The 23,873-nt window shown below is 46.8% G+C and overlaps 1 protein-coding gene across 1 annotated transcript in view; it reads right to left on the minus strand.

Annotated features, from left to right (window-relative positions):
- Window positions 1-297: 297 nt before the first annotated feature.
- The window catches only part of LOC147718370 (arrestin-C-like), a 134,249-nt gene continuing 110,673 nt past the window's right edge, over window positions 298-23,873 (minus strand). The window contains exon 16 of the mRNA XM_086967190.1: window positions 298-572. Within this exon, the coding sequence (XP_086823316.1) occupies window positions 433-572 (140 nt within the window). The 3' untranslated portion in view covers window positions 298-432. The remainder of the gene's footprint in view (window positions 573-23,873) is intronic.

Consider the following 23,873-nt stretch of genomic DNA (forward strand, 5'->3'; position numbering starts at 1 on the left):
ATGGTTGTATTTGTATTCATTTATTCGTTGTAGGGCAAAGACACAAGCCTATAGTGTTTGTTACTATTTTACATCAGATCCATCACTCTTATAAAGAAGAAGTTCTCTAATTATGGGTCTAAGGAACTTTTCATAAATAGCTTTATTTTGAGATTCTTTGCTGTGTGTGTGTGTGGGGGGGGGGGGGGGGGGAGATGGCAGCCAGAGGCAGAAATCAGCAGGGCAGCAAACTTGGCAATGATGACTTGGCTCCCAGTGGTACAGGATGTTACTGTGGGAGAAAGTGAGGGATTTAGAAATACAAACAAAATACAAGGAGGGCTGACGAAGGAATGAGGGTCACAGCTGTGATTGGAAGGTACAGTAGTGCTCCATGCCGCCCTATTGGCCAGAGCTGTCCTGGGCCCTCTGTGGGCTTCAGTGGTGCACAAGCTAGCTCTCATCTTTCTCCGCGTCCTCTTTCTCTTCCTCTTCATCCTTTTCTCCATCGAGCTTCTGGCGGGCAAACTCTTCGATGACAATGTCTTCCTCGCTGGTGGGTAGAGGGCAAGAGACAAAGAAGGAAATAGTTACTGCCTGAGCAAATCAGAGAAGAGTCACTACTGGAAGGTTATGGTGGGTTAAAGTTGGGATTGTCAATATCTCAACAGGGGCTCTTGTGAAAGGCCAGAGTACTGGGGCAAAATCAGACCAATGTGGGGCATTACCACTGATGGGACAGCTCTAACCTAGCTCTGCTTGCCATTCTGAGCCACTGATCTCCCAGGGAACGTCCTGGTTTATATAAAGGGAAGTCTGCTTTTATTAGCCCAGGGACACTCCCCGGAGTAGCTGCGCACTCTATAAGTCTCTCTCATTCATTCATTCATTCATTCATTCATTCATGGAAGACTTACAGACATCTGTAGCTGTCAACCAGATCTTTGAAGCCAAGACAGCCCCTAAACTCTCATCCAAAATAAAACTCACGCTGCCACAGTCCCCTGGCTCTTGGGGGGTACTACCTGAATGTAGAGCTTTAAATGCCCTTCTACAGAAATATGGAAGCCGTATTATCGACTGTCAAAATATTGTGATGGTAAGTACATATAGGTAATTATAGATTTTCTATTTTTAACTCTGCTTATATGCCTCTTGAATATATATATATATATATATATATATATATATATATATATATATATATATATATATATATATATATATCTATATATATATATATATATATATATATATAGATATAGATATAGATATATATATATCTTTAGGATGCGCAGATGTGGAGTCAAGAATAGTAAATCTATACTTACCTGCATATACTTAGGGTCATAATATTTGGGGGGGGGCAATAATCTGGCCACAATGTTTTGGTAGCGCAACATATGAGTGCTTGTTTATTGTGACATACAGTCTTTCTTGGGTAGAGCTGATGGCTTGTACTCATTTCATCCAAAGCTGGGAGTGATAGCAGCTTTGTTAGGAATCACTTGGGACTGCTACAACCCCGACAGCCCTGCTGCGAAATGTTGTTTTGCACCTAGGGCTTATCAAACCACCGAGCAGCACCAATGCTGACAATCTTTTAGGATTTGTCCCCAAATGTATTTCCTTAAATTGGCAAAAACAGAAAACAGATTTTTAATCAAAGCAACCGATTTTTAAAGCAAAAACAATTTGACAAAAATAATGAATTCATATAAATACGTATTTGCTACCCAAACAAAAAATCTTAACCCATTTGTAGATTTGCTGTAACATACTTGTCCTGGTTATATTTAACTCCTTATGCATACATAGCGGCCGTGCAGGTTGTTAAGTATGGCTTGCTTATAGGGCAACACAAACTTATCTTCAGAACTGTAATAACTCTACTGTGTGTATTAAAGATGTGGGCACTCTGCTCCTCCGTGTAAGTTTATAAGTAAATCACAGCTCGTCTCTGGCTTTACTGCCTGTATTCACAGACTGGCCCAGGAAGCTGTAATATATTGTAGGGTAGGGCTGTGTTTCATAATTCAAAGTAAGGAGGTGAAATCAGCGCTGTGCTGTCCCAATTCTACATTTTAAAAAAACACTATGTCCTTGCACCCGCCATTCCATATGTCTGCTATGGCCTGGCCTAGTCATATCAGCTTGTAGGGATTTATTGATTTTCTAGGTCTTCAGACATTACTCCCACTGGTACTGGGAAATTAGACACGAGTAAATGCCAACATGGGTGGCTGTGCTGGAATTAGACTGGACTAAAGGCCAACAAGGGTAGCTGTGCTGGAATTAGATTGGACTGAATGCCAACAAGGGTAGCTGTGCTGGCTGTAGACTGGACTAAAGGCCAACAAGGGTAGCTGTGCTGGCTGTAGACTGGACTAAAGGCCAACAAGGGTAGGTGTGCTGGCTGTAGACTGGACTGAATGCCAACAAGGGTAGGTGTGCTGGTTGTAGACTGGACTAAAGGCCAACAAGGGTAGGTGTGCTGGCTGTAGACTGGACTGAATGCCAACAAGGGTAGGTGTGCTGGTTGTAGACTGGACTAAAGGCCAACAAGGGTATCTGTGCTGGCTGTAGACTGGACTGAATGCCAACAAGGGTATCTGTGCTGGCTGTAGGCTGGACTGAATGCCAACAAGGGTATCTGTGCTGGCTGTAGGCTGGACTGAATGCCAACAAGGGTAGCTGTGCTGGCTGTAGACTGGACTAAAGGCCAACAAGGGTAGCTGTGCTGACTGTAGACTGGACTAAATGCCAACAAGGGTAGCTGTGCTGGCTGTAGACTGGACTAAATGCCAACAAGGGTAGCTGTGCTGGCTGTAGACTGGACTGAATGCCAACAAGGGTATCTGTGCTGGCTGTAGACTGGACTAAATGTCAACCTGGGTGGCTGCGCTGGCTGTAGGCTGGACTGAATGCCAACAAGGGTAGCTGTGCTGGCTGTAGACTGGACTAAAGGCCAACAAGGGTAGCTGTGCTGGCTGTAGACTGGACTAAAGGCCAACAAGGGTAGCTGTGCTGGAATTAGACTGGACTGAATGCCAACAAGGGTAGCTATGCTGGCTGTAGACTGGACTGAATGCCAACATGGGTGGCTGTGCTGGCTGTAGACTGGACTAAATGCCAACAAGGGTAGCTGTGCTGGCTGTAGACTAGACTAAAGGCCAACAAGGGTAGCTGTGCTGGCTGTAGACTGGACTAAAGGCCAACAAGGGTAGCTGTGCTGGCTGTAGACTGGACTGAATGCCACAAGGGTAACTGTGCTGGCTGTAGACTGGACTAAAGGCCAACAAGGGTACCTGTGCTGGCTGTAGACTGGACTAAAGGCCGACAAGGGTAGCTGTGCTGGCTGCAGACTGGACTAAAGGCCAACAAGGGTACCTGTGCTGGCTGTAGACTGGACTAAAGGCCAGCAAGGGTAGATGTTCTGGAATTAGACTGGACTAAATGCCAACAAGGGTAGCTGTGCTGGCTGTAGACTGGACTAAAGGCCAACAAGTGTAGCTGTGCTGGCTGTAGACTGGACTGAATGCCACAAGGGTAGCTGTGCTGGCTGTAGACTGGACTGAATGCCAACAAGGGTAGCTGTGCTGGCTGTAGACTGGACTAAAGGCCAGCAAGGGTAGATGTGCTGGAATTAGACTGGACTAAATGCCAACAAGGGTAGCTGTGCTGGCTATAGACTGGACTAAAGGCCAACAAGTGTAGCTGTGCTGGCTGTAGACTGGACTGAATGCCACAAGGGTAGCTGTGCTGGCTGTAGACCGGACTAAAGGCCAACAAGGGGAGCTGTGCTGGAATTAGACTGGACTAAAGGCCAACAAGGGTACCTGTGCTGGCTGTAGACTGGACTAAAGGCCAACAAGGGTAGCTGTGCTGGCTGTAGACTGGACTAAAGGCCAGCAAGGGTAGCTGTGCTGGAATTAGACTGGACTAAATGCCAACAAGGGTAGCTGTGCTGGCTGTAGACTGGACTAAAGGCCAACAAGGGTATCTGTGCTGGCTGTAGATTGGACTGAATGCCACAAGGGTAGCTGTGCTGGAATTAGACTGGACTACATGCCAACAAGGGTAGCTGTTTTGGCTGACAGGAGCAGGTCGGTCCAGGTACCCCTGCAGAGACAGAAAGTGTGAATCAGTGTTTATTCTGTAGAAGAATCATGAAGGTAGAATGCGGCTCAGCCCTCTCTGGGAGTGCACTGGATTCCTATTGGGAGATGAATGAGAGCACGAGACACCCGTGCTCACCCGCTGATTGGAGGGACAGTCAGACAATGTGAAATGTTATGAGAGGGAAGGTGAGTGCCTTTCTTAGACTGCCCCTGTCTCACATATTTATGTCTGAATGGAGATCTTACGATGGAATCCTTCCCGGGATTTTGTGCATGCATAAATGGCTTGGGGTTGGCCCTGCTCACTCCTACATCGGCAGAATGATGTGCTCACTGCGGAAGTTTTCCACATAGTGAGATTTCACATTCCAAGTAAGAGTTGACTGGTCCCTTTGATGCCACAAATGTACACAGAGTAGAGGGTTTCCTGCATTAAATCCTTCTCCACTTGGCCACTGTGCCCGGGTGGCAATGCCTAATTTGTGCAGGTGGTTTCCGGTGCTCAGGCCCTGCACTTAATTGTCAAGACCGTTATGACAGTCTGCCACATGGTGGCACTGTTTGTCTGATTTAGAGAGGAGCACAACACCAGTTGTTTATTTATTGAAAACACATAAAAATGACCTATAACTGCCCCCCAAGCCATTCTTATAGCTGTGGGGTCCTGGAATAGTCTGAACTGTCACACGTGTAGGAGTGTGATGGTTAGTAGTTGTGTTGGTACTGTTGTTGGCAGCACTGGCAGAGGCAATGAGGAGTGTGAGCTGCGGTAGCCTCTTGACGAGCGCCCTGGATCTTATTGTTTTCTAAATTGAGCACAGCCGGGGGGGGGGGGGGGGGGGGGGGGAGAGGGGGGAGGGTCTGGGGGGGGGGTGGGTAAAATCCCTCTCTGCCTAGACAGCAGGGACTATAACGCATGTGCCCCCCTGGACCTTCCTGCATGCCACCTCTTGGACAAGCACTATGTTCAGTCCTTCCCAGCCGGCTTCTATCGAACTCAAAGTGGGGTGCAGGTACTTCTGTACCCCTTGTGTGCACTGGGGGTTGCAAACACCACAGCAGACCACAGGGAAGGTTGGAACCCAGCATGTAACACGTCACAGGCTACTCTCAACCTATAAAGGTTGCCATGCATTCAAAAGGTGAGGGAAAGTGGACAATTAATAAAGATTACCTCCTGTGACGTGGCAGGAACACAACGTAACATTGGGGTCCAGATGAAGGAAAGCAAATAAGGCAGGAGAAAGAAAATAAAGTTAAACCAAGACCAGGCTACAGTAGGAGTAAAAAAAACTGAAAAACGAGGAAGACACCGGAGTGATCAAATAATTTGTGGGTAAAATGAACAGGTTGAATATCAAAAGCCAAAGATCTTATCCTTGGCAGTAAGGTGCAACCTGTGCTAACGGCGAGAGCATGTAAGCCATCCAGCGAACACTTCCATGTGGTGCCAACACATTTATAATAATTCAAGTAACACACGTGAAGTCAAACCGGCCTGACACTCCATCTCACTGAGTTGGGTTGGGTTGGGGAGGGTGGTAGTTAAGTGGTTCCATGTTTGGCGTTAGTTACCAGAAGGACATATCTGTCCTGGTTCTAGTACCCCTTGTTACCAATATGGTACCACCATCAGCGGGTCACATGCCCCCCTGTGCCGATTGTGGGATGAGTCAGAACAAAACGAAAAGACAAGATTATGCACCACAATAAACTGAATGTGGGCATTAACTTTACTAAAACCAAAACTGACCTCCACTCAAGGCTGGAAAAGATCTTATTAGAGTAAGTCACAAATCCTTAACTTGCACAGCGGGTACCAAAGAGTGTCACAGGAGCACAGATCCAAGGGCAGTGTGCAGTGAGGGGTGAGCACCCCCTCATTTCAGCCCACGAGGAGCTTGACTGAGGACAGAAGCAAAGGATGGTACTCCCAGGATATAATGCACTATACTGAGCACTTGTGTAAGTACTCTCAGGATATGATGCACTGTACTGAGCACTTGTGTAAGTACTCTCGGGATATGATGCACTATACTGAGCACTTGTGTAAGTACTCTCAGGATATGATGCACTGTACTGAGCACTTGTGTAAGTACTCTCGGGATATGATGCACTATACTGAGCACTTGTGTAAGTACTCTCAGGATATGATGCACTGTACTGAGCACTTGTGTAAGTACTCTCGGGATATGATGCACTATACTGAGCACTTGTGTAAGTACTCTCAGGATATGATGCACTGTACTGAGCACTTGTGTAAGTACTCTCAGGATATGATGCACTGTACTGAGCACTTGTGTAAGTACTCTCAGGCTATGATGCACTATTACTGAGCACTTGTGAAAGTACTCTCAGGATATGATGCACTGTACTGAGCACTTGCATAGTACTCTCGGGATATGATGCACTGTACTGAGCACTTGCATAGTACTCTCAGGATATGATGCACTATTACTGAGCACTTGTGAAAGTACTCTCTGGATATGATGCACTGTACTGAGCACTTGCATAGTACTCTCAGGATATGATGCACTGTACTGAGCACTTGCATAGTACTCTCAGGATATGATGCACTATTACTGAGCACTTGTGAAAGTACTCTCTGGATATGATGCACTGTACTGAGCACTTGCATAGTACTCTCAGGATATGATGCACCACTATACTGAGCACTTGCATAGTACGCGTCATCCACCAAATTGTTTCAGCATTGTCACTATTAAACCACAAGGGGGGACCGCTGATTCTTTATGCATCTCTTTTATGAATCCTGTAGTAATAATTGCATGTAATTGCGGAAAATGATACTGTGCATTTTATTAAACTCTTTGTCTTTTAAGTATGTATACTTTTGGAGCATCAGGAAAGAGCATCCACCAAATGTCCTTCCTCGTTGCCCCTCATTATTACGGTGAATTATTTTCTATAGTGCCATTTTATTACAATATCTTTTTCATTTATAAATAAGGTTCAAATAATCTGTCTTTGTTTAAAGGCACTCGAGACAAGACGCTGATCATGGATGTTTGAACATTGCACCCTTGAGGAAATCCCATTTTTTGACTCTGAATGTATCTGAAATGCCGAGGGGATCTTTACCAGGGGATGGACATGGGCGTGTGCTCAGACTGAGCATCATCACAGCCTAGATTAGTCGCAGTGGGTCACTTTATTGTCTAGGATTTCCTACAACCATGGACTCCCCAAATGCATTTGAATACTAGCATCCTGCACTGAGTGTGATGCAAAGTGCTGACTTTGCAGCTTCAGGAACAGCTGTTTTGCATCTTTCCACAGACTAGGTCCACCTCTGGAGGCAGCCGCCACCCCCAGCCTGCCCCTCCTGGACCCCCAGACCCTACTCAAGATGCCAAGGTGTTGCCTCCACACTCGACAGGCGTGCCAACCAGGGCTGGGCACAGCGGGGGTAACTCAGAGGGATGGATCCCGGCCTGCGGTGATAAGGACAGCGGATACACAACCGTGGTGAGACCCCAGCCCCAGCCTGATCTGATCGGCCGGCCTAGAGGGGAGCGAGGCTTTGCCAGTCCGAGCACGGTCCGGCTCGCTTCGCGACACTGCTCCTCCTCAGACACATCTGGTACCGCCACATGTTTGGAATCCATGATCTGTGGTGCAATATTTGCTCTAGTCCTGAGGGTTGTGTTCCTGACTCTTGTGATGGTTGTTTAGGTCTGAGGACTAAGAAGGAGTCATCATTGTCCCTGGCGGGTCCTTCTGTGTCTATAAGCCTTAGAGTGCCTTGAATAAACATCTGTAGACAACAGCTTGTGTAAAGTCTTCAACAAATATTAAATAACAACCAACAAGAAGCACACTAACGACTGCACACCTATCATCAGGAACCACGTACCTGGCTGATTCTGTGATCCCAGTGCGCGAAGGAAGAGAAATTGATCTTAGTTAGCAAATGAACGTTAATGGTCACGAACACAACGACAGCATATTCCCCGAAAATAAAGAATATTGCATCCGAGAAAGGCCCACTCAGCCTAATCCCACTCGCTATCTCACATGAATAGGTCTTTTATTGAAGTACTTTTATTCAACAACACTCAGCATATGTAACCTACTCCCAACAGATCCAGTGAGCCCCTGCACCGCAGACGGACTTGCACGGGGAATGAGTGGACATTTCTAGGTATCTCTTAGCAGACTGCACAAGCTGTCGATTGGACAAAATACCCATTGTCAGCTTACAGTGAGCTCATAAGCCACCATTACTTACCATTAGCTGGCTTCATTGTCACTCTGATCGGCTTGCATCGTATTTGTTAATTTGAGTGGGCTTTACTTCCTCTTCTTGTGTTTGTCCCTCCCCTGGAGCATGAACGCATTTCTTGTATCCTTTCAATGCTCGTTTTTCAGGTGATACTTTTTTCGTTAAGCACTCCACAAGAGTACATGTGTTTTCCAGCTATCTGCATCCTGTACTTCTTTCCCATCTTCAGTGCTAATGTTGCTCTCTCTTGCCCATGTGCTTCTCCTCCACCTGTTCCCTGGTGCGCTCACCCTCATGTGCTTCTCCTGCTCCTCGCATTGCTTTCTCAGCCAGCTGGTTCTCCCACCCCTCCATGCTGGCCTCTCTCTCTCTCTTGCCCATTTGCTTTTCTCCCACTGCCTCACCTTGCTCTCTCCCTGTTAACGGCCGCTCCCGACACCCTCCTTGTTGCTTCGCCCACCCCAGCGTTGTTTACTCCAGCCATCCCATTGGTTCCCCCCACTCCGTCCTTCGTGGTTCTACCCCTCCCCGATTGCTTCCGCCCCCTATGTCGCTTCACCCATCCGTGCTACTTTTTTCTTATTCTTTACCAATCCAGCTCAGAGTGCTTGTGTTATTTTGTAGGCTGCACATGTGTGGTGCACAGGTCCACAATTTGACCCAGGTGGCTGATTCATAGGCTTTTCCCCATCTTTTAGCCATGCTCCAGAGCATCTGGGATGCTGCGCAGCATGGCTAAAAACCATTAGCAAAATCAACAGAGCCAAGAGACGAGAACCACTGGCATCGCCAGTTTGTGTTGCTCTTATGGAGTGGCTGTTCATGCCTCAGCTGAGCCACTCTGCTCTTCATTCCTCCCAAATGTGAGCGTTTGTTGACTCTTGTCTGCTGCAGCGTGCTTGAGAGATGACCCTCTCTCAGGTAGAATCCACCTAGAACCTTTTACAGGGGTGCTGAGTATCAAACGTGTAATATCTTCCTGGCAAAACATGAAGTAACACCAGTGCTTAATTTGAACTGGTGGTTTCCGGTGCCTGGCACCGGCCCTTAATTCTCAACATTGGTGCTGGTGACATACTGCCACAAGGTGGTGCTGTCTGGATAATTTAGAGAGCCATTCTTATAGCTATGGGGACCTGGAATAGTCCGATTTTTCATACTTGTAGCAGCGTGAGTGGCAGCGCTGGCAGGGGGCAGTGGGTGGTGCAGGCTGTGGTGGCCTCCTGACGAGAGCCCCGGCACTCATTGTTTTTACAAACTAAGCACTGAATATCACAATACCGCGAAGGCAAGTATTTATGAATAGGCATAGAGTTATTCTTCTTACCTTTATATATCTGTACTTTTATATTCCATATATATATCCATTCAAAGTACGTAGATGTGGATTTAAGAACAGTAAATCTATAGTTACCTGTGTATATTTACCTTCACAATGTTGTGGTACTCTTTAATTTGTCAGGACCGAGTCTTTCTCGATATTATCAAAAAGCAAGGAAGTATCCTTACAAGTCCAATTAGGGACAAGGAGAGATAAACATAAAACAGAATAAGTCCCTATATTTCCAAGATGGAAGAAAAACCTTTTTATGCATCCACTTATTACTCAAGAACCCCATAGTGCCACATTTACATCTGCGAAAAACTAAATTAGCAGAAGCACCTAACCTAAAGAAGAAGAAACGGTTAGAACATTTCACAAGCATTAGAAATGCAATAGGTCTCGCAGCATTAGAGTTAGTGCTTTTAGAATTGTTAATAGGTTTTTTGTTGTAAATCTTTTGCATTTTATTTTTTTGTAGGCAATGCAAAAGAATTACAAATCAAAAAAGCAATAAGCAAATGTAAAAGCTTTAACTAAAAATCCTGCGAGACCTATAGCACTGTGTGAGGGTGAGGGGTTGAGGGTGAGTGAGGGTGGGGGTGAGTGAGGAGTTGAGTGTGAGTGAGGTGTTGAGGGTGAGTGAGGTGTTGAGGGTGAGTGTGAGTGAGAGTGAGTGAGGGTGAGGATGAGAGAGTGTTATTGTGAGTTAGGGTGAGGGGTTGAGGGTGGATGAGGGTGGATTGAGAGTGAGTGTGAGTGAGGTGTTGAGGGTGAGGTGTTGAAGGTGAGGTGTTGAGGGTGAGCTGTTGAGGGTGTACTGATACACTTGTAATTTGTGGCCGAGCCTGTTTGCACGGCCCGGAGGAGGAGGGGGGCACTCGTGTGCTGGTGGTTTTACTGGCCCTGAGCCAGGCTTCTATACGCAGTAGAGCGATGGGCTCTGCGGCGCCACGATAACGCATAGGTGGGAGCTGAGCTGCAGAGCAAGAATAGCTAGGAATGTTACTGAGCTGCAGGTTCTCGGGTGCGTGCAGGGGCGCAGCTTCCGTTGGTGCAGCAGGTGCAGTGGCACCGGGGCCCGGAAGGCTCCACTGAACCCTGGTTATTGCTGTTAATTCACAGTTAAAACAGCAGCTAGGGGCCAGTGTCCGTCCCTGAACTAGACACCAGGGCACACGGGCTAAGCCACTGGGTGCGCGCAATTTTCGTGCACATATAAATGAGTGTGTAGGCGTCAGCTAAGCCGGTTTGTGAATGAAAGATGGGAACATCAAGAGGGTATGAGCTGTGGAGGGCACAGAGACGAAAAGAAAGAGATAGTAGTTGAGATAGGAGAGTGGACAAGCGAAAGAGAGCGAGAGAAGGGTGAGCATGAACAGAGAGGAAGGACGAGGGAGGTAAACAGGTGGATGGAGAGAACACGGGGTGACGTTGAAAACGGGGGGCAAAGCAGGAGATGTAAACATTGGATACACGGGATGACGAGGAGAGCGATATAGGGTGGAGTGGATGAAATGAGAACACTGGAAAGACTAGAGATATATAGATAGGGATGGAAGCGACTATATGGGGACAGGATGAAACTGGAGAGAGACACGGGAGGGAATAGAAGAAGGAAACGGGGCTGAGAAGGCAGCGCTGCAGATGGGGGAGGGGGAAAGCAAGGAGCCGAAATGGCCAGGGAAAAAGAACTACAACATGTACGATGAAATAAATTACAAAAAGAAAATAAACTGACGTCACATGTCATGGAACCCACTTGCAAGAACACGTGTTCGGGTTTAAAGCCCCCTCCTTTCCTCCATTCCCAACACTGAGCTCTGTCTGGCGGGCTTGAACAGCTGTGAGGAGGCCGACCCCTCCAGGAGACCCCGTCCCCCGCTAAAGTGTCACCGAGCTGGGTGATGCATGACGCCTGAGAAAGCAAATTAACCTCAGCCCCCTCTGGGAGTGGTGGGGGGGAGGGGGAGGGTATAGAGAGGGAGAGGAGGAGAGACAGGACAGGGGGAAGCAGCAGAGACACGGCGGGTAAAATAAACAAACAAGCCTTTCACCGTATCACGGCGGGCAGGGGAGGGGGCGGAGAGGGGAGAGGAGAAGTGCGACAGGGGAAATGCGAGACGGCGGGAAGGGGAGGGGGCGGAGCGGGTCTGTGCAGGGGAAGCTGCCTCGGGCTGGGGGTGCTAGGAGAGGAGGAGGGGGGAGGAGAGTAGGGGAGGCACGGCGTTCTAGCAGTGCAGGAAGAGCGGAGCTGCTGAGAGATGCTGGGACTGGTGCTGGGAAACATTTGTGCAGAGCAAGGCTGGCCCATGATGTCCGGGGGCGAGGCGATCCAGGCAGGCAGGGGAGGAGAGGAGGAGGGGGGAGGAGAAGTGCGACAGGGGAAATGCGAGACGGCGGGAAGGGGAGGGGGCGGAGCGGGTCTGTGCAGGGGAAGCTGCCTCGGGCTGGGGGTGCTAGGAGAGGAGGAGGGGGGAGGAGAGTAGGGGAGGCACGGCGTTCTAGCAGTGCAGGAAGAGCGGAGCTGCTGAGAGATGCTGGGACTGGTGCTGGGAAACATTTGTGCAGAGCAAGGCTGGCCCATGATGTCCGGGGGCGAGGCGATCCAGGCAGGCAGGGGAGGAGAGGAGGAGGGGGGAGGAGAAGTGCGACAGGGGAAATGCGAGACGGCGGGAAGGGGAGGGGGCGGAGCGGGTCTGTGCAGGGGAAGCTGCCTCGGGCTGGGGGTGCTAGGAGAGGAGGAGGGGGGAGGAGAGTAGGGGAGGCACGGCGTTCTAGCAGTGCAGGAAGAGCGGAGCTGCTGAGAGATGCTGGGACTGGTGCTGGGAAACATTTGTGCAGAGCAAGGCTGGCCCATGATGTCCGGGGGCGAGGCGATCCAGGCAGGCAGGGGAGGAGAGGAGGAGGGGGGAGGAGAAGTGCGACAGGGGAAATGCGAGACGGCGGGAAGGGGAGGGGGCGGAGCGGGTCTGTGCAGGGGAAGCTGCCTCGGGCTGGGGGTGCTAGGAGAGGAGGAGGGGAGACTGCAAGTGAATGAGAGAAGGATTGGAAGAAAAGGGAAAGTAAGCACCAAGGTGGAGATGAGGGTGAGCGAGGAGGGGACGGGGGGCGGGGACTTTCACATCGAAGGGCGGTGGGGCCAGGGAGACGAGAAAGGAGCAGCGAGGGACGGGGGGCGGGGACTTTCACATCGAAGGGCGGTGGGGCCAGGGAGACGAGAAAGGAGCAGCGAATGGAAACTAGCGGCAGGCAGGCAGGGGAGGAGAGGAGGAGGGGGGAGGAGAGTAGGGGAGGCACGGCCTAGCGGCCGTGCAATCAAGTAGTGAGGGGGCGGAGCTGGGGAGCGGGTAAACAAAGACTGACATGCACGCGCCCGTGACTTTTAAGGTCAATGCGCATGCGCATAAGCTTAATGCGCATGCGCATTGACCTTAAAAGTCACGGGCACTGCAAGGAATCGCCACGATTCCTTGCAGTGTTGCCAAAGAGTGGATAACTCGCAATACTCTCGCCTTGCTCGATGCGCATGCGCATCGACAGGCGAGACCTAAAAAACCTCAAATTGAATACAGAGGTTGAAAAAACTCAATTTTTTAATAAGTTATGCGCATTAGAAATCTATACTTTTGTTACAATAAGCTAATGCTTCTCTCAAACAACTTTTTGTTGATTAAAAATGGCTCCACAAAACTCAGAACCAATAACTACCTATGTTTGAATCTAGAGAGTGCCTAAAAGTATTGTTACAACCATGTTTAGATTATGTTTAGTGTAAATACTGTATGTTAGCAGAGTAAAAAAGTGTGAAAAAGAAGTACATGTTTCATGTAACTAATTGTATGTTTCTTTTATTAAATAGAACTTTGTCCTGATGAAGGTGTTAATACAAATACCGAAACGCTGCGTCGACAACTTGTATTTTATTGTTCTTCGTGTGGATTGACGCTTTTTTAATCTTTTTAACTTTATTGTATGGCACTTTTTCCTTGTGCAAAATATTGTATTGTATGGAATAAATTGTACAATTTTCTTAAAATTGAATTGATTTTATTTTTCTTAATTAGTTTTTCGCAGATGTAAATGTGGCACTAAGGGGTTCTTGAGTAATTAGTGGATGCATAAAAAGGTTTTTCTTCCATCTTCGAAATATAGGGACTTGTTCTGTTGTATGTTTCTCGATATTATGAAATAGAGCCTTTACAGTGCGAGTCATAGGATATACAAAAACAACCATTTAGGGATTTGGGAACAGATTATTCCCAAATGTAGGAAAGCAGGCAGGACATTCCCAAGTGACCGTGCAAGACGCAAGGCGGCAGCGCCTAAGATGTGTGGTCTATTCCCATGACTCAAAGGGGAAGGAGCAGCTCAAACCCAGCACAGCTGCCAGCACTGCCTTCATGGGGGTGCTTAGGGATGAGAGAGGACGTGGCTGCACTCTGTTTTGTCACAAGGCTACGTCTACTTCTGACGACCTTTTGTCTTCTTGACCTCCACATGTGTGGATGAAAGGCTTTGTTGGATGGCCTTATCAAGTCAAGTCAAGTCAGAAACATTTGTATCGCCACATATCTCATCCAAAGAGTCTCTTGGCGCTTGCAGACGCCTCTGATAGGAGAGTAGGAGAGCTTAGTTTGCAAAAAGCCATGTCTTCAGCTTCTTACGAAAGCAGCTGTGTTCAGGGATAATGCGGAGGTCAGTGAGGAGGGGGCACACACTGGATGCCGGGCAGTGAAGGGTGACCGCCCCCACTGAAGAGTGGACAGCCCCAGCCATCTTACATGGCTTTGTTTTTAAGTTTGAGGTCAATGCCACATTTGAAACAGACCTTTAGAGCGGCTCCTTTCCTGCCAGGCATCGCAGGACCCACAAGGGACGCGCCAAGGAAGGTGATAATCATCCCCTCCCAACTTTTCCAGGTCCTAACACTGTGTCCATTTTGGAAGTTTGCAAGGGCATTATTTGGGGCCTGGGAGCATGAACCAATAACAGGGCTCCTTTCAGCCACAAGTTGACAGAGGGCCACTGTTCAGCAGCTCCAGGGAGAACTGCTACACGTGTCTCAGGAGTAACAATTTCTTTTAACAATGAATACCCAAAGGCAGGATTTGTCGCTGCTGACATGTCAAAAAGACGATAAAAAGAAGCAGACATAACAGGGCACCCTCTAGGGGCGGCACCATCTTACTAAAAATGCCCCAAAAAGCACTTTTAACAGTGGGCAAGTTGGCAATTTCTTTTTCTTTTTTCTTGAGCAGCGCTGCGCATCCTCGTCCCCAGAGCATCTCTGCGGGGACATTTAAGAGCGGCCCCGCCCTCTCTGGCTGTGTCTGAGGAGTGGAGGGGTCGCCTCTTAGGAGGAGTGCTCCAGCATCTCGCTTCACTGTCACGCTGAGCCTCATTGACGCCGCCGGAGCTCAGCTGTGAGTCACCGAGGGCCCCATCTCCCTGGCTCAGTGGAGGCCTGTGCTGGTACCTGGCATCCAACACATCAACACACATAAGTAGACATTTTTCTTTCTTATACAAAATATTTCGAATTGCAAAAAAGGGAGAAAATGAGTCCAGGAGCCCAGATGCGGGCAGCGGTGCGAGTCCGGTACGCAGCGCGGAACAGAGAAGGACACATTTTGGATTCTGTTCCGAAACAGACAGATGCGGTAACCAGGGTCCTGGAAGCCAAGGGTTCTGCTCTGTGCCGTACCCTGTTTGGCTCTGGTTCATGAAGTTTCTTTTTGGCGACTGGTGTCCACCGGCGTTGCGCGGCCAGGAATGTGCAATTGTTGCCTGACTTACAGCCCCAGATCTGATCATATGCAAAAGAAACATTGGTTGGGCGGAATGCTGTCAATGCAAACATTGACCCCCAGTCACAAGGATCTGGGTTGAATCCATCATGCTTTTGCTCACCACACCAGCTTGGACCCAGTCATATGCAAAACAAGCTTGCCCCTGCTCCCTATGGGAACAGTCCAGCCCGAATTGCCAGGCCAGGCCCTCCCTGGACCGGAAACAAGCATCTTGGGACCGGTTTCAGGGCATCACCCTTCTTCAGCCAGGCTAGCTTGAATCCAGTGGTGTGGTGAGCACGGGACCCACATCTGGGCATACCCTGCCAACTTAGGGCGACACATGCAGACAACATGTCAGAGAGAGCTGCTGGTCGCGGTGCCACCAGATCCACCCTGTTTTCAAGGTAGGTTCCTAACCTTGGAACATGTTGTAGTCTCTGTCATTTAGCAGAGCACACCCACAATGCACCGCGAGACGTTGTCTTTGGCTGGCTGCCCACTGTCAAAGGGCGCGCGAGGAGAGCCCAGTGCTTGAGGCCAGAAGCCTTTAATCTGTGAACAGAGGATGTTTACACGGTGCGGCCATGGAGGGGTTTAACCCACGCTCGGCTGAAGAGCGGCTATTTACAACCAGAACATCTCGGATCTCTGGAAATAGAAGCCGCATCCTTTAATGCCTTTTACCTAAATGAACACACAGTGGACTTTAAACCCCTCCACTGCAGGGGCTCAGGAGTTGTGGTAATGCCCTGACTGTTAAACCGCTTAAACCCTGCTCAGAAATTACCTTTGCATCCAGCACGACGAATGTGGAAAACAAAGCGAATTAAAACTGGAAAAACACGAGCGCAGCACCAGTCTGAATGCAGGGACCGTTGCATCTATTTTATTAACACTCAGACCCTTTCTAGGGTGCCGTGAGCTCTGGAAACCGAGCAGTGCAGACGTTCTGAGCACCAATGCAGCCACTATTCCCCAAATTGTTAAATGCTTATTTTAAACGTTGCAAATTTTATAGCACTGGCTAATATTAAATACAGATATGTTCAAATCATAGAAAAAGGGAATTGACTGGGAAAAAAAATATTTTGTGGGAAACGTTTCCCACAAAATCGTTTTTGCAGGAATTTATGGAGTTGGTGAACTTTAAAAAATGTTTATAAAGTTGAAAAGTGTGAGGCAGAATTATAATTTTGCACAGCTCTCGGATGCCAATCCCCAAGAAGGAGAGAAGTGTAAATTACTCTTGCAATTACGAACTGGCATGAACCTCAGGCGCGCGTAAAGTCTCAGACCCTCTCTGGTTGGGTTCAGTACAGAAGGAACCCTGCCATGTGGAATCCCCATGTAGCTACCATCTCTGGGTGAGGGGGGGGGGAGAGGGAGGGGGGCACCTGATGCATCTCCACAAGGAAGGGCTCTTCGATGGGAAACTAAAGGATGATCAAAGGTTCGTTCGTCTTGCTGGACGGGTCATCAATGAACCACATTGGATCACAGGCAGAAGAGGCTCGAAGTGTCACCAGACAGCTCAGGTGGAGAGATGGATGGGGTGAGCTGGATTGTGGACTTCCAGTGTGGGTGCAAGTCTGACCGGCTGTCAATGCCACATCGGATTTAAAATGTCGCCCTTGGGCTTTCAATGTCTTCTTCTCTTGGGACAGTCATACCCCTCTTAAGAAGTCACCCTTTACATCCTGACTAACACACGAGTCTCCTGTATTCTATTTTAAAAGCCAGAGCTTGTAGCAATGTAGCTGGGCTCCCTCCTTCATAAAGTAAAGGTGAGAAAGAAGTGGCAGTCTGTAATACTAAGACATGTGAAGACAAAACGAACTATTGGACAACGTAGATCCGTCTTGCACAAAACATCCAGGGGCAGATTTACGTTTCCTGACGCATCCCTGCAAATCGGCAGGGATGCGCCAGGAAAGATGCGTGACGCAAGTTCACCCTTGCGCCACCACTGATGCGCCGCATTATTTACAATGCAGCGTATCATGGCGCAAGGATAAACAGATGCGTGCCGCATCTGCCGATGTAAGGTTGGCGGTGCTTGAGTTGTGTCGCAGGTGTGACGAAACTCCAGCACTGTTCCAACCCTGCCTATCCTTAACATGGTGCATCACGCCTTACGCCTGCTTTAAGCAGGCGCAAGGTTTTGACGCAGCAGCGTCGGAAAAGTGTGAGTGAAATCTTGTAGATGTCACTCAGGCTCTTTTCCGAGGCGTTCCTAAGACGGAACGCCACCCCCGCGCGCCGGAACGCCCACATGAAACCGACGCAGGGCTTTACAACGTGACGCATCTCCGTAGATGCATCACATTATAAATAGGGTGCAACGTGGTGCATGGTTTACACCGCCGCTGAGTCACAGAAGTGACGCAACGGCGGCGCAAATAGGGCGCAAGGGGCTTGTTAATCTGCCCCTCATTGTGAAAGCTATAATATAAATGGCCCACTTCACATGCCTAATATCTGCGTCTGCAAACATCTTCTTAGGTGTAGAGTGGCAGCGACACTAAACAGGAACTTATTGCAGGAGACACACACAGAGAGAAGGACAGAGAGAGCAGAACAGATGCCAATTTCTGGCTGGTGGAGAAGCCTCATGCTCCTCCTCATCAGGTCTGAAGTGCCTGGGACGCAGTCCATGCTACAACCAACTCCTCATTTTCCCACTCTGAACCACGAGGTATGTTTCCCTACTATCGAGACTCAAGGTGTGAGTCGCCTGCGGAGTTCTCTACATGATGTTCTGTGTTTCTCACTAACTGAGTGCTAGACTGTTGGACTTGGACCTTTCTACAGGGTCATCCCGTACCTTTTGCTTTACCCTCCTGTTTTCTGATCCTGTTTTTGTTGGCTTTTAGGACTCTGTGCACTTCACACTTCTAACCAGTGCTAAAGTGCTTGTTCTTTCTCATTTAAAAGTGGTAGAATTGGCTTACACCCAATTGGCACATTTAATTTAACTATAAAACCCTAGTAAAGTCATATTGCAGGTTTCCAGGGCCTGTACATTATATTCTACTAGTGGGCCTGCAGCACTCATTGTGCCACCCAATTAAGTAGCCTTTTAAACATGTCTCAGGTCTGCTATTGCAGCCCCTGTGTGCATTTTCTTTAACAATTTTTATTAGAAACAAACTGCAGCAATAGAAACATTATGTAGACATCCTTGGCAAAGTCTGTAAGAGTGTTATCCTTCAGGAGGGCGGAGTCAATGGCATTGCTGATCTTGAGATAGCGGAAGTTCTCCGTCTGTGCTAGTTGGTACTTAATTTGGAGGTCTTCAAACGATGCTTTCTTGCCTTTAATCCACATATTCCCCACTGTGGAAATCCCTATCATGTCCCACATATCAAACCCCGAACAGGCACTGAGTTGTCCCAAAATGTCTGGTTCCCACAGAGGGGTTGGCCTTCCTAAGGCGTCCCTGCCAAGCCATCCGCCACTGGACTCCATTCCAAACTTCCACTGTACGCGCTGTGGGGCCAGTCAGGCCTAGCTTTCTATGGTTTATGTTTAATGCTCTATTATAGCCCCCTTACCCATTAGTCAATGGTCGGTGCAGAAGCTGGAGTCATCATATGATCCAAACACCCATCTATTAAGGGCCGTTAGCTGCTAAACCTGATAATAGAGGCGCATGTCCGGCAGCCCAATACCTCTGTCGTACCATCCCATGGTGAGCTTATTTATGGCTATCCGGGGCGGTCAATTCTCCCAAAGTAAGTCCTGCACCGCAGCTTTCATCTGCAAAAAATAGGAGTTAGGAACTGGATTGGGTGTATTTTGTAGGGCATAAAGAAAGCGTGGTAGGGCGACCATTTTAAATAAAGAAGCACGTCCCAGAAGAGTAAGGAGGAGTGTCTTCCAATGTGTGACATCTGATCTAAACCTCTGTGGCGGCCCCAATAGATTTTGTTCATAGAATAATGCTGTATCAGTTGTTATAAAAATGCCCAAATATCAAAAACCCTTGGTCGCCACTGGAAGATCATAACCTCGAGGACTTCGCGGGGGGTCTCCACAGAGAGAATACATGTGGGATTCGGACAAGTTTATTTGGTTCCCAGAGTGTGCCCTAAATATATGGAAGATATGTAGTACACAGCGTAGCGAGCGCGCTGGTGAGTCAAGATAAAGCAGAATATCGTCCGCATAGAGCAAAATGCGGTTTTCATTTACGCTCGTCCATTTAATGCCTCTGATGCCTGGGTCCCCCCTAATCCAGACCGCTAGTGGTTCAAGAATAATGGCAAAAAGGAGCGGCGATAACGGGCATCCTTGCCTCGTGCCTTTTCAGAGGGGGAAAGAAATGGAGCGATGATTATTCACAGCAACATGCGCCATGGGTTGTGTGTATAATAGTTTGATCCACCCAATCAACTTGGGTCCGAACCCGATGAGGGCAAGAACCACAAACAAATACTCCCAGGCAATACTGTTGAATGCCATTTTGGCGTCAAGCGCCAGCAGAATCCCTTCTTCCTCGAGTGTATCTACCCGGCCCAGTGCGCCATATACTTGACGCAGATTTTGCACCATATTCCGACCAGGCATGAATCCCGATTGGTCCGGATGAACCAGGTCGGTGAGATAAGGGAGCATTGGGTTAGCCAACAATTTAGCCAAGATTTTGGCCTCCACTGTAATCAGAGATATGGGCCGGTACGATGTGCACTCATCCACCGGTTTATTGGGTTTGTGGATGACCACAATGGTGGCTGCGTGCATATCAGCCGGGAGAAGTCTATTCTCATAGCTTTTGTTAAACAGATTGAGCAGATGGGGCGCCAGCTTCAATGCCATGGGTTTAAGCAGTTCAATAGGGAGCCCATTAGGACCTATCGCTTTACCCGCATGAATGTCCTGAACTGTTTTCCAAATTTCTCGATTACAGATATGTCCTCGTCTAAAGCCTCCCTACCCTGTTGGGAGATACATGTTACCTCGATAGTGGCAAGAAGATCTGCCGCCATCGAGGCTTGTGAAGTTTGAAGAATGTTGTACACTCTTTTGTAATGGGTCGCGGAGGCATCAGCAATGTCCTGTGGGTCAGTTATCAGATCATTGTTAGGCTCCTTGATTGCATGTACCCATCTCGCCGACTGTTCCTTGCGTTCCAGCCATGCCAGTAGTTTACCAGTAGGCTCGTCCTGCTCGTAAATCCGGTGTCGAGTGGCAAGAGAACGCCTGTTGGCATCCTCCAGGAGCAATTGACTATAGTCCTGCCTTTTTACATTGAGACTGTGCTGAGTATCAGGATCTGGGCCCTGGGAGATGGCGCCCTCAAGGAGGGAGATCTCCGTTTCTAATTCGACCACTCTCCGGTTACGCTCGGCCCTATGGCCCACCAATAGTAACAGTGCCCTCCCCTTAATCACTGCACCCTACGCACCCCACAGTGTAATTGCCGACTTAACCAAACCTATATTCTCCTCAAAATAATAATCAGTGTCTTGCGGCAAAGTTTCTCTAATGTGTGGAATCTGTAGCGCCCATGGCTGAATCATGATCGGACCGGGTTGTGTAGCGTGCGGACCACCGAGGACTGCCAGTATAGGGGAATGATCCGAAACTCCTCGCGCCAAGCACGCAGAGTCAGTGAATTTGTGTATGTGCTGCACTTGGGTAAACAGATAGTCAATTCTTGATTGACTACCATGCACACCAGATTGAAACGTAAAGTGTGTGTCATGGGGGTGTGACCATCTCCAGATATCCACCATCCCCAAGGCGTTGTTAAAATCACGGAGTTGTGAACAGTGTGTCAAGTCGCGTCTGGGCGTGTGTGCAGTTTTCAACTGCCATTTCGACCTGGCAAAAGAAACCTTTTCCAGGCCTAATCCTTCATTTCTTTAAAAAAAATTTTTTTTTTTAAATCCTTCATTTCTAATACATGTAAGTCACCCCTACAGTAGGCCCTAAACAGCCTGTAGGGCAGGGTGCATTGTATTTAAAAAGTTGGACATGTACTTTTAAGTTTTACGTGTCATGGTAGTGAAAGCCTCACAAATTCATTTTTCACTAGTGCAGGGCCTGCCTCTCCCATGGACAGCATTGGGTTACCTTGTTACATTTCATAAGCGATAACTTTTGTTTTTATTTGAGAGTAGGTAGGAAAGTCATGTTTGTTGTCTGAGGAATGGTAATATATAAAACCCTCTTAAAAGGTAAAGTCGGATTTAAGTCACAATTCTGAAAATGCTACTTTTAGAAAGTTGACATAATACTGAGTAATGTATGCCAACATGGTAACATGCCTTAATTGATTTACAGGTCATGATTATTAAGTAGAATGATAGGGAAGCCATGCTGACCTGCCCTTCATAGTTTCTGGGCATCTCTTTGCATGTTGTCCATCAATGAGCCAGACAATCCTGTGTTCCTACTGAAGAGTTTCCAGTTTTAAGGGGATAAGACAGCAGAGTAGAGCTCTGGTGTCAATGGGGGACCTAAAATCCTCTATCTTGTTGTTGCGGGTGACTATTGTCCCATCTGCCGAGGCTGAGAGCTGGTAACAGAAACATCTCTAGTTGAGCGGCCAAGGCTGATGCACACGTACCCCTGCCCTGCGTAAGGACAGCCCAATTATTTTATTTAGAAATTATTTTATAGATGGTTTAATACTTATTTTACTGTTAATTGTTTAATTAAGAGTAACAAATATGTACATTATTTGCGGTTAATATTTCATATTCTTGAATTGTATTAGATTTTATTATTTTTGATTAATAATTCATTGTATAGTACTATATTTTAAATTAATGTGTAATATAATTTTTTCTGGTTATTTGTATTTGTTTTTGTGGCTATTGGGGTTTTAGGGTAGTAAGGAGGTAAGAGTTTTAAATATATATTGTAAGTAGTTTTAATTTGTAAATACTTTTTAATCTATTATTATAAAAAAAAATGTTAATGTTGTAACCGTAATTGTTTATTATTCATTTAAATTATGTAATGATAGAAATATGATCTATTTGTAATGTATTTGTTGAACCATCATTATGTTTTATCTATATTTCGGTTTTTTCCAGGAGTGGGAATACTAAATCTGAGCTTCCCAAAGACCAAACACTTTCCCTACTATTGCTTACCCTGCTGTGGAACTGCAACATATGGCCTCTTAAAATCCCAACACTTTCCCTACAGTTGTTTGGGTTGAAATGGGAATAGTAAATCTGTCTCCTCCAAAATCCAACACTTCCTCTACTTTTACTAAGGATACAGTGGGGATAGTAAGTTTGGCCCCTTCAAAATCCAACACTTTCTCTACTTGTTGGAGTGGGAACACAAAATGTAAGTTCTACAACGTCCAGCACCTTTTCTACCGTTGCTTATACTTGAGGGCAATAGTAAATGTGACCCCACCCACCAAAGTTCAACACTGTGCCTACTGTTGCTCAGGTTGGAGAGTGAATAGTAAATATGACTGCTCCAGAGTCCAACATTTTGCTTAGTTTGGAGTGGGGATAGTGAATTTGACCCTTCCAATTCTAAATATTTTTGTATTTTTATTTTTAAAATTTTATTTTTGCGAATTATCTTTATAGTTACTTTAGTTTCATTGTATTTTTTGTATATTTGTTGAGTAATATTATTTTATTATTGTTGTTTTATTCTAATAGTTTTATGTTTTGTATAATTTTTAAATATATAGTGTTCATTATTTTTTATCATTTTTGTTAATGTATTATTTATGCTTATTTCATAATTGTATTTATTTCCATATTATGTTTTTAATTTGTTTACATTTACTTTAAATTATATATTTCTGTTTTGTTTTAATTTATAAAATGTATTTATATCTTTTCTATTTAATATGTCTATTTTTTTACATTCATTTTTTAATGTTCATATAATGCTAAATATTTTACATTTGATATACTTTGTTTTAAAACATATTGCTTCATGTAATTATTAATTCTAGTACACATAAATATTTTTCCATTCTCCCAGCAGATGTCCAATAAACCATTCTACAATTAAATTTGATAAATGTACCTGTTTAATAACACTATTTTGGTCCATGATATTTTTGTAGTGGATCTTTTTGTACCTCACATACAAAGTATGATATTTGTGTCATCAATATTTTTTTGCTGATATTTAGTACTGCAATATTTTTGCCCACAATATGTCAGAAGCGAGCTGACCAGGAAGCAGGAACTACAGCGTAGAGCAATCTGGGCTCATTGCACGTTCATCCTGCATAAGCCAACAGGGTGAGCCTGCTTCATCCCTGACCATTCCCAGGCCAGGGAGGCCTGTATCCTTCTCTCTAGTTACCCCTCAATGTTTTGTGGTTTCCCTGGGGATCATTGGGGCTAGCTAGAGCAGGTCACTTTGATGCTATAAGATTTTGAATTCCTGTTCTAGCCCAAGCAGGTTTATGAGTTTCT

The sequence above is a fragment of the Lissotriton vulgaris genome, chromosome 4_1 (genome assembly GCF_964263255.1).
Source record: "Lissotriton vulgaris chromosome 4_1, aLisVul1.2, whole genome shotgun sequence".
NCBI lineage: Eukaryota > Metazoa > Chordata > Amphibia > Caudata > Salamandridae > Lissotriton > Lissotriton vulgaris.